We start from the raw sequence: 10,050 nt of genomic DNA, 5'->3' as shown, positions 1-10,050 counted from the left end.
CTGCTGGCACGAATACCTGGGTTCAGTGACCATTGGTTTCGGGCAGCCACTCAGGGGAGCTTTAAGGGACCGTTTAGGGAGGGACCCAATCAGCTTGAGATCTTGTCAATTTCAATGATCTGGAGGCAGCAGGAGGGTTTTGCACCTGCTCTGCAGTCCCTCTGCCAATTTCCCTGCTTTCACAATCCCCTTAAGATCCACTCTGAGGAAGGGAAACTGAGGCGCTAGGGGCTTGACTAAAGTCAGTGGAAACTGAAGTGGGCTTTGGCTCAGGCCCCGCAGAGGGGGAAAAACAGTGAAACTGACCACGCACAAAGCGCTGTCAGATGCACAGAGGGAAACAAACTAAAAATAACCCAGTGGGATTTTGTCCTGTCTCTAATCTCCTTCAGGGAGCATCAGGTTAGCGGCAGCAACGCCAGGGGAACTTGTTCAGACAGATATGCGGAGAGCCCATGGTGTCTCTAACATTCACTGTGGAGATTAAAAAAAAAAAAAAACCCCAATCCCAGTGCACATTCTAAAAATATCACTGCAACAATATGCTTCATGGCAGCGCTCCCACCCTCGTCCACCTAGCAGCACCAAAGGCCTGAGGGGGGAAAATCTTGGGGTGTGGGGCCACATTTTCAAATGCTCAATGCCCGCCACCGGGGCTAGAACAGCACGAGTGCTCAGCTTCTCTTGGGACACCTTGGATCAGTTTTCACAAAACGCTCACGATCCAACCTGCTGGATTCCTTTGAAAATCTGCCCACTTATTTCAGTGCCGCAAAAGAGCGCTGAGCCCGTCTGAAAAGATCTAGTCCTTACATCTGCTTTTCGCCAGCGACCCCGTAGGAGACATCAGGAAAGAGTTCCCCACCCCCATGCATGCTACGGCCGACCCAGACAGAAAATGATGCAGAAAGATGAGAAGCAGGAACCTCATTGACTTTTATCTAGTACACCTGATTTTTCTGGTTATTTTCTTCACCTGTCCAAAAAAAAAAGAAACCTACGAAGAACCAGTTTGCTGTTTCAGCCCTGAGCAGACGATGAGGTGTAACAATCTAGAATCTGGCGAAAGATGCAGTGGGGGCGGAGAGGGCATGTGTACAATCTGGATTCTACATTGTAGTATGAGATTCTCTGTGCTGGTTTCCAGCAGAGCAGTGAGCTAACAGGCTGGTTAGCTGCTGGCAGAATGCAGGGTCAGGGAGCTAGAGGCAGTCAGAGCAGCTTGTGACTAGAAAAACAGGCTGGGGAGGTTGGGAGCCGGTTTATCAAATGGAAAAGCACAAAAATCAGCAGGAAAAGACGTTGTTTAAAAAAATCCAGAGCGCCCCACCCCTGTTGTTTGCAAGAGAGGCCAAGCTGGGAGGCTTTGGGTCTCCATTCCATTGCTTTGCCCTTTGCGCAGATGTTCACACCAGTGCAAAAGCACTTTCGCTTCACGTCCACCCTCTGCGCTGGTGTAAATGACCTTTATGGGCCAGGACTATTATGCAGGTAAGGATGCTCGGGTGCCACAGGACAGGGCAGAGGAAACGCATGGCTACAGTAGGACACACGCTTAAGGCCCGATCCTGAGAAGTGCTGGGCACGTTCAACACGCAGCTGCTTCGGTGGGAGTTAACAGCACTCAGCACCTTGCAGGAGACTTCCCAGCTGGGGATGTTTTAGGCTCCTCAGCCCCTTGCCGGACAGATGAATTCTGCAGCAAGCCCTCGATTGTCTCTAAAATGGAGTTTCTCCTCCAGAATAACCCCGCCCCCGCACTCACGTCAGGAACACAGCACACAGCGCAGAGCTCATTAAATTATGCTCCCCTGGACCTAATTACAAGGAGAGAATTGTACTGTAAGCCCCTGGGAACAGGGTTCCCTGGGAGGGGATGGGGTGGGGAAGCAGAGGAGTCATCAACGTTAATTTCCTCCACCGAGAAATTAAACAAACACACGAGAAAAGTACAAAACAGACCACGTGTAACAGGCCAGCCGGTCCCTTGTGATGACGCCAAGTTGCAGGTAACTGCAGGCAACTGCAAGCAGGACCCTCAATGGTGCAGCATCAGTTGTACCACAGATCCAGTTTAAGCCTGGGATTTTCAAAGAAGCCAGATGGAATTAGGGGCAAGTCAATGGGAGTTGGGAACCTAATTCCCTCACATGTAGGTCCAGATCAGAGGGAATAAAAGAGGCAAAGGGAGCGGGAGGGTGCTCTGGACTGGGGATGGGAAGTAGAATTCGGGTAGCTTTACCGTTCAGTCTCGTGATGCAAAATCTGTTTTTTTGTCTCCAAAGCCTACAAGCCGGAATCGCACCCTTTGCTGCCCCTCGGGTTACGCCCAGAGAATTCCTGCCAGCTAGGGCAAGCATATCGTTACTGCAGGCTACGGGTGTCAAGCAACGACCCATCCACACGCACTGCCTTCCCCCTGCTGCCCCCAGCCCCATCCACACAGCTCTCAAACCTAAACTGTAAAGCATTGGCTGAAGTCCCCTTACCGCCCGCGGGCCTCGAACACGCGCTTTGCTGAAGCAGGACCCAAAGAAAGCAGGCTGGCCGTGTGGACAGCTCTGCTTTACGCCGGCTGCCCTTGGCTGTGCGCTCTGGCCCTGATTCAAAGCACCGCTGTTATGCACCTGCTTGACTTGGAGCAGTGAGTAACCCCTTCAGCTTCACTGAGGCGATGCCTGAAGTCCAGCAGGCGTGTAAGTGCTTTTCTGGATCAGGGTCGACACAAGCCCCTAGAGGACCACGGTCCAACAGCTAGTTGTGGAGTGGAGCGGAGAGGCTGAAGAGGTGGCACCTAATCCCTTTACCTGGATCCCTGAAGGAAACGGATCCTAGAAACGCAGACTTTTCCCAATGAGGCAGCTCTACAAAACCGTCTCCTAATAACTGCAGATCAACGACACAACTTCAACCCTAAGGATCTCCAAACGGAGCTTGCTTAAATCCCCCCCCCTTCCACCCTGCATACAAACACCTGAGCTCATTTGGTGGGGTCACCCTGGCTCTCTCCCGAACCTCGGGCGTCACCAGTGTTCAAAAGAAAGTAGCGCGGATCGAACTCGACCAAAGATCAACATCAGACGATGACAAGAAAAAGAGGTTACAAGGTTTCCAAGTCCTGTTTCCCTGAACGAACACTAATATATATCATTTTTGTGAGTTAAGGTTTGATATTTTTTTTTTAGAGAATAAAATAGAAGCTATTTACAAAAAAAAAAAAATCCAAATAACCACCTCGTAAAATGCCATATAGGTTGAGTGTAGTTCTTAAAATTAAAAAAAAAAAAAAAAAAAAAAAGATTTAAAGGACTAAAATTCCTCCCGCTTTTGCAAATGTTGTTTTTGGTTTAAAAAAAAGAAAAGGAAAGGAAGGTGGGGAGGTTTCATTAAAAACACAAGCCCGCGGGCGTCGGTGCGACTGTGTGTCTGTCTGGAGGTATCCAAAAGAACACAACTTCAAACAACAACATTAAAACAAACAAACGCACAGTGCAAAGTGGGGTGTCATGAGGTAAAGCGTTCCGGGAGGACGGTGCATCACCTCCAAAGCGAACGGGTAACGACTGGCTCAGGGTCCAGGCTGCTTTTAATGAAACCCCCTGGATTAAAGCTTTTCTCCTTGCAAAACTTTCTCCAGTCCTCTCGGGAGGAGTGGGAGACGGGGCTTCCTCCCCCCACCCCCCGGGAAAGCCAGATGCAAGCTTGGTTTTTGGCATCAGCTGTGATAAAAGCTCCATGTGTGGGTTTATTATTTTGTGGGTGTGTCTTTTGGTGAGATGAGGCGCTGCCGTTGGGGGGCGGGGGGGTTAAGGCGAAGAAGAGTTATTCGAGGTAGAGGTTGGAGGGGCGGACAAACCAGCTGGGGCAGCCTGGGAGACGCCGCTGCTGCCCCCCACGCCGCTGCTGCTGCTGCTGCTCCGGCTGCCGCTGTTTCCTTTGCTGTAGGCGGAGGAAGGGAGCGAGGAGGATGAGGGGCCGGGGGTCTGTGCGAACAACACACCTGGGGGAGAGACAAGAGGGAGAGGCTTGGGGTGGGGCTGCTCCTAACTCCAGCGGGAACCAAGCTGCGAAGTGGGGAAGAACGCTCCTTCTCCCCCCTGTCCCCCCTGCTAGGACAGTGGGGCCCTGATGCATAGGAACCATCAGCCCGGATCAAAGCAGCGATCCATCCGGCCCAGCATCCATCTTGGTCAATGGCCAGCGGCTTCAGAGGAAGGGGCAAGAAACTCTGCAATAAACAGCTAAGGCATAAGCTTCATTGGAGAGGGGTGATCTAGTGCTTAGGGCCCTGGCCTATTCCTAGCTAGTTCCTGTGCCTCCCTTTCCCCTCGCAACTGTGTCTCTCTAGACCGTAGGCTCTTCGGGGCAGGGACCAGCTCTCGCTAGGTGTCTGTGCCACGCCCAGCAGAATGGGGTGTGGCTCTTGGCCTCTAGGCACTACCATAGTGGTGCTAATTCGTGAAACTAACTTGCAAGCGCCTTTGTCCCCAGAGGAAAGAGTTTGGAAGCACATTGTCTAAGGGCAGCGCGACGCGGAGAGGCAAGTCGCTACCTCCTGAACGCCAAGACCGAAAGCCTGCAAAGGGAGAGGCGCGTCCGGCACGGAGCAATCCAATCCACCCCCGGAAAGCAGGGCTGGCTCCAGGATTTTGGCCGCCCCAAGCAGCCAAAAAAAAAAAAAAAAAAAAAACCCGTGATCGCGACCTGCGGCGGCAATTCGGCGGAAGGTCCTTCGCTCCGAGCGGGAGTGAGGGACCGTCCACCGAATTGCCGCCGAATAGCTGGACCTGCTGCCCCTCTCCGGAGTGGCCGTCCCAAGCACCTGCTTGCCAGGCTGGTGCCTGGAGCCGGCCCTGCCAGAAAGGCTGGGAAGGGACTGCAGAATAGGAACCTTGAGACCAGAGCCTGATCAGACAGCCTGCTCTGGGTTTGTACAGCCCCTGGCGCGATGGGGCTACTGGGGCATCGTCTCACAGTTACACATCAACGCGATCACCGGGGAGAGCCGTGTTTTGCTGTTTGTCTGGGCCAGCAGGGGGCTGGGGAGGGGCGGAGCGAGAGGCAGAGACGGAGACCCGGCCGCGTTCCCCTTACCTGTATAGACGATGCCGTTGATCTCCACTGACATGCTGATGCTGTTCGTGCCGTTGCTGGCCAGGCTCATGCCGGAGTCCTGACGGTTTTCTGCAGCAGGATAGATCAGATTATAAACAAAGTGCTCAGTCAGAACACGGCCATCCTGACCCGCCAGGATCACAGAACCCTGCAGACGCCATCCCCAAATCCTTTCCTCTCGGCTATTAACAGGGATGGTAAAAAAATCCCTCTCCATTTACAGATGGGGGTCTTAGCATCCGGGTCTGCCTTTAAATGTTATTGTGGTCCTATTGGACAGGCAGCAGGGATACATGGAAACCAGCGGGTGGGAAAAAGGACGTGGAGAATGAAAAGCGAGCCCTCCGGACAAGGCTGGTTTAGGGGTCTGGTACCATCAGCAGGAGCAGAGGCCCTGGGAATCAAACCCGGCTTCGCAAGACACCAGCAGCTTTGGGATTTGTGTCTTCAGATTCGCTAAAAGTGGGTCCAGCACAGTGTCAGGAAATGCTTTTGGGACAGGGAGCGGGGAGAGGGACCGGATCAGACATGACACGGAAGAGGCGCTTGTTTTTAAACCCTGGCTAGTAAAACAGCCCTGCCTATGCGGGGAGAGGGGAAAAGGCCTGGCTGAGCGGCCCAAGCATGGGACAGGGAGCTGGGGACAGCTCTTTTAGCTCATGCAGTGGAGGCTTGGCATTTAAGAATCAGAGGTCCTGGGTTCAATCCCCACTGCCGACGACCCGTGCACGGGGTGGCCTTACTCCAGCGGGCTGGGATAGGGTTGGGGGCCCCTAGACTAACCTCTGGGGACGATCCGCAGTGCGACTGCCTCCCTTTTCTCTCCCTCCCCCCAAGCCAGCCCCAGCGCTGCCCACCTGGCGAGCGGGTCCCTTGGCTGTTAATGCGGATGCTCATGGGTAGCTGCGCCGTCATGGCCAGGAGGTTCTGCTGAATGGCCCGTTGCATCAGCCTCTGCTGCTCATCCGTCACCAGAGCCAGCTTCTTCTCCGGAGGCTCCCCGGACTCCAGCTTCTCTCGCAGCTGCTCCAGGGCCGCGGCCTGAGCGGCCACCGCTGCCTGAGCTGCGGCCGCCTGCACGGCCGCTGCCTGGGCCGCTACCACCGGGTGGCCAGCCAGGGACACAGGGAGTCGGCTGGGCATGGTGATTGGGATGGGGGAATCCTCTTCTGCAACAAGGAGAGGGCACAGGAGTCCCGTGAGCTCGCGAGGGCTGGTCCAGGCCAGACTCTTCACGTGCATGAGAAACAAGCTTTACGTACACCCAGCCTCCCCAGCCAGCTCCCTGCTGCAGTATGGGATGGCTCCTTTGTATGGTACTCTCCTTTCACAAGCATTGATTCACACGGGTATGGCACTGAAGACTAGTGGTTAGACCAGGGGGCTGGGATTCAAGACACCTAGGTCCCAGCTGCCTTCCTGTACGACCTGGGTCAAATTACTTCCCCGCACTCTGCCTCAGTTTCCCCAGTGGTAGACTAGGGATAATCCTGGCCTATTTTATGGTGGGTGAGCAGAGCAATCCCTATGGCTCCGTTAATGGTTATAAATTGCTCTGAGATTCTGACATTAAAGTGGCACCATGTAAAGGAGCCGGTGTAGCAGCGTGGACTGAGCGCAGGCCTGGCAGCCAGGACTCCTGGGTTCTCTTCCCAGTGTTAGAAAGAGAGCGGGGGGACTGGGAATCAGGACTCCTGGGTTCTCATCCCAGCTCTTGGAGGACAGCAGGGTCTAGTAGTTAGAGCAGGGGGGGACTGGGACTCAGGACTCGTGGGTTCTATCCCTTGCTCGGCCATCATTTGCCCATGAGTACCACAGGAATGTTATTAACTCCCCGCTCCGGAGGGCTCTGAAACTATGGGGTGAAAAGCTCTAGCTAAAAGAGCCAAACCCTGAGGCCTTTACTCCCTCGCTCCCCCCATCGCTTTAACCCGCTGCCCACGGCCCAGCCCACTCATGCCAAGCAGGGCGCCAGCCAAGCCGTTACCTTTCTTTATCTTTTGCCCGGGGCCGATGGGGCCGCCGTTGGTGGCCCCCGCCAGCCCCAGGCCAGGCACTTGCAGCTTGGGGGAGGAGAGCAGGCTGGGGGTGCCGCTGGGGGAGTAGGTGAAGAGGGAGCCCCCGAAGCCCTGCCGGCGGCCCTCTCGCCGGTTGCTGTCGATGGCGGCCTGCAGCTCGTTGGGGTTGCTGAGGCCTCGCTTCTCGCACTCGTAGGGGTACAGGTACTTCATGTATCTGCCAGAGGAAACACCCCGCTCAGCCCGCGGCACCAGCCGCCCCCTGCCCGTCCGAGAAACCTCCCAGCCCACCCGCCGAGGAGGTGGCTCCTGCAGGCCAGCAGCTAACACGGGCGCCTGTCGGCGTTGATCCAGAGGCGCCTTTTCCCCAGGGCCGCGCCGCCTCCACGCCTTCAAGCGAAAGGGATTGCTGTAGCCCCAACCCCTCCCCATCTGGGCAGTGGCAGCAGGAGGTTTGGAGACACCGACGCTCTGTCCTGCACCAGCCAAACCAGAGATCCTTAACAGGGGCTAGTCTAGATTAGCCTCTGGCTACAGAGGCCCCTTTCTCCATCCGGGGCGGGGAAGAGAGAGCGTATGCGGATCCAGCAGGAAGCAGAGCAATCCGGGAAACGGGGAGGGGACCCAGCACCCCACACACACAGCCTCGCGATGGGCTGTGGCCGAGTGCCATCCCTTAAACGAACAGTAGCTGATCCCCCCACCCCACCAGCCGCCTCTGGCCCTTGCTGTACTAAGGAACGGTGGCTGGGATCTCCCACCGCTGTGGGAAGCTGGGATCGAGCACTAGGCCAGCTGGATAGAAGGGCAGGGCGGTCTCCCACCTGCCCAGGGAAAGCCCCCTCCCGCCCCCCGGATCCCACAGCACTTACTGAGTGCGTAGCGTGAAGGCAGCGCTGGTGATGGAGGTGGGCAGGTTGAGCCCTTTGGTGATCTCCCGCCACAGCTTCTTGTTGATCACTTCCACCAGGCCCCCTTTCTCGGTCACCAGCACGTAGAGCATGTACAGGTCCAGCACTTGCTTGGCCATGATGGGGATTCGGTTGACGGGCGTCCCTGTGGAGTGGGGGAGGTCAGTATGCTGGAGAGAGCTGGGCCAGGGGCCATGAAACGGAGGAGCAAGGTGCAACGGGGACTCAGAAACCCTGGATTCCATCCCTAGCTCTCGGACAAGTCACCTCCCTGCTCTGTGCCTCACTTTCCCTCCCTCCCTCCTTTGCCTTTCTAGCTTTTCAGGGCCGGGACAGCCCCTAACAACATGTATATTATAGAATCTAGCACAACGGGGCCACGATCTCAGCTGGGGCTTCTGGGATCTACTATAATGTGTGATTAACACGAGGAAGGAAATACTTGTCTTTCAGACGAGATCATCTTTATCCTGAGTGTGCCTGGGACACATTTTTGAAGAAAATCCTTTTCGTAGCAGCATGGAAAGGTCCCCTAAATTCCACTGGCCGTTTCATCTGTGCTTAGCACAGGAACAACCCCAGCTCCCTTCCCAGCACGCCTGGCTGGTATCCGATTGTGGGTGGGGGAGGTTTGCATATTTGCAGGGTACTATTTAAACATTTTTTTATTCACATCCCTGCTCTGCTGGGCCGGGGCTGGTCATGCACACATTTGAAGGAGCCTGGTGTATTGGACTGGGCTGAAATAGAGACCGCACTGCCTATTTTCTTGGACTTATCTACGCCCTGCCCTGGTTGGCGACAGCTCCTGGAACGTGGTAGGGAGCAGGGAGGTACCACAGAAGTGACTGGCGGCGGATAGGAAAAGGATATGATGGAGCGAGAAACCCAACCCTCCCCACACAGAATACTCTGGCCATCTTCCACCGCTCTGTCTTTGCATTAGCGTCAGATGCACGTCACTATCCCCAGATCCTCGCCCTGAGACGTCAGCTGCTCCTCCGCACATCCAGTGCAGGGAGAGGAGCTTACAGACACCAGCTCGGTCGTGTCCAGCAGGTGGCGCTAGCAACCAAAGCCCAGCAACGGGGCTTTTAATTGGACGAGGGGATTCGTCAGAGAGCGGAAGAGACAGAAGCCACCGTCCCAGAGCATGAGACACCAAACTGTTGTGCAACGGACCGGAAGGTCCCGTCTACTCTGGTGAGCTGGATTTAAAAACCCACGAGGGATCACAGCTGAGACACCGCTCTTGGCGGGGCCGGAGGGGGCGAATGGGCCAATGTCTTCAAATCTGCGTTCACGCTCCAAGACGGAGACTAGGGGCTAACCGGGCTTGAGCCCGAAACTTTCCCTGAGAGTCTCTCTCTCCCAAACAGAGCTACAGAGGGTCCCCCACCTTCCCAGCCCCCAATGCCCCAAGAGGCCAAAAACTGCAGGAGAGTCAGTGTCATTCCTGATAAAAATCCCGGGATAGGGGCCTGGGTGAGGATACTTTAAGGATGTGTCTATTATAAAAACTGGATGCAGACTGTTATAGGGACAAGATGACATCATCTCACTGTTTTCTTGTGCTCTCCCCCCACCCCCATCTTCATCCATTTCTTTCTTCTCTTATACGTAGATTGTAAATTCTTTAGAGAGGAGCTGACGTTTTGTTGTGTGTTTGTACAGCACCTAGCGCAATGCAGCCCCAGTCTAGGACTGCAGCTTCTAGGTACTTCAGTAATACAAATAATTAATAACAATGTGCCTGGTGACCCTCAGAACATAGAAGAGGGCCCTGCCCGTAAGCTGACTGTCTAAGGAGGATCTTACATTTGGTCGTTCGTTCTTTCAAAAACAATTTTCAATGAAAAACAGCCTTAAAAAATAAAAAGTCTCTGGGGACCCCCCTCCCTCCAGAAAACGTGAACAAGATTTTTCACCAACATTTTCATTATGTTTGGAATGTTCCAGTTTTTCAATTTTTTTTTTTTTTAGCTTTTAAAGCCAAACCTGTGTTG

The 10,050-nt window shown here is 54.6% G+C and overlaps 1 protein-coding gene across 1 annotated transcript in view; it reads right to left on the bottom strand.

Annotated features, from left to right (window-relative positions):
* Positions 1-3,452: 3,452 nt before the first annotated feature.
* ARID3A (AT-rich interaction domain 3A) overlaps positions 3,453-10,050 on the bottom strand; it is a 73,951-nt gene continuing 67,353 nt past the window's right edge. Inside the window, 5 exon segments of the mRNA XM_065422190.1 lie at positions 3,453-4,000; positions 5,095-5,184; positions 5,982-6,284; positions 7,103-7,350; positions 8,006-8,189. Coding sequence (XP_065278262.1) covers positions 3,807-4,000; positions 5,095-5,184; positions 5,982-6,284; positions 7,103-7,350; positions 8,006-8,189 — 1,019 coding nt within the window. The 3' untranslated portion in view covers positions 3,453-3,806.

Source organism: Emys orbicularis, chromosome 24 (genome assembly GCF_028017835.1).
Source record: "Emys orbicularis isolate rEmyOrb1 chromosome 24, rEmyOrb1.hap1, whole genome shotgun sequence".
NCBI classification, from domain to species: Eukaryota; Metazoa; Chordata; order Testudines; family Emydidae; genus Emys; species Emys orbicularis.
Note: the sequence above shows the minus strand (reverse complement) of the source record. Positions and strands in the feature narration are given on the sequence as shown.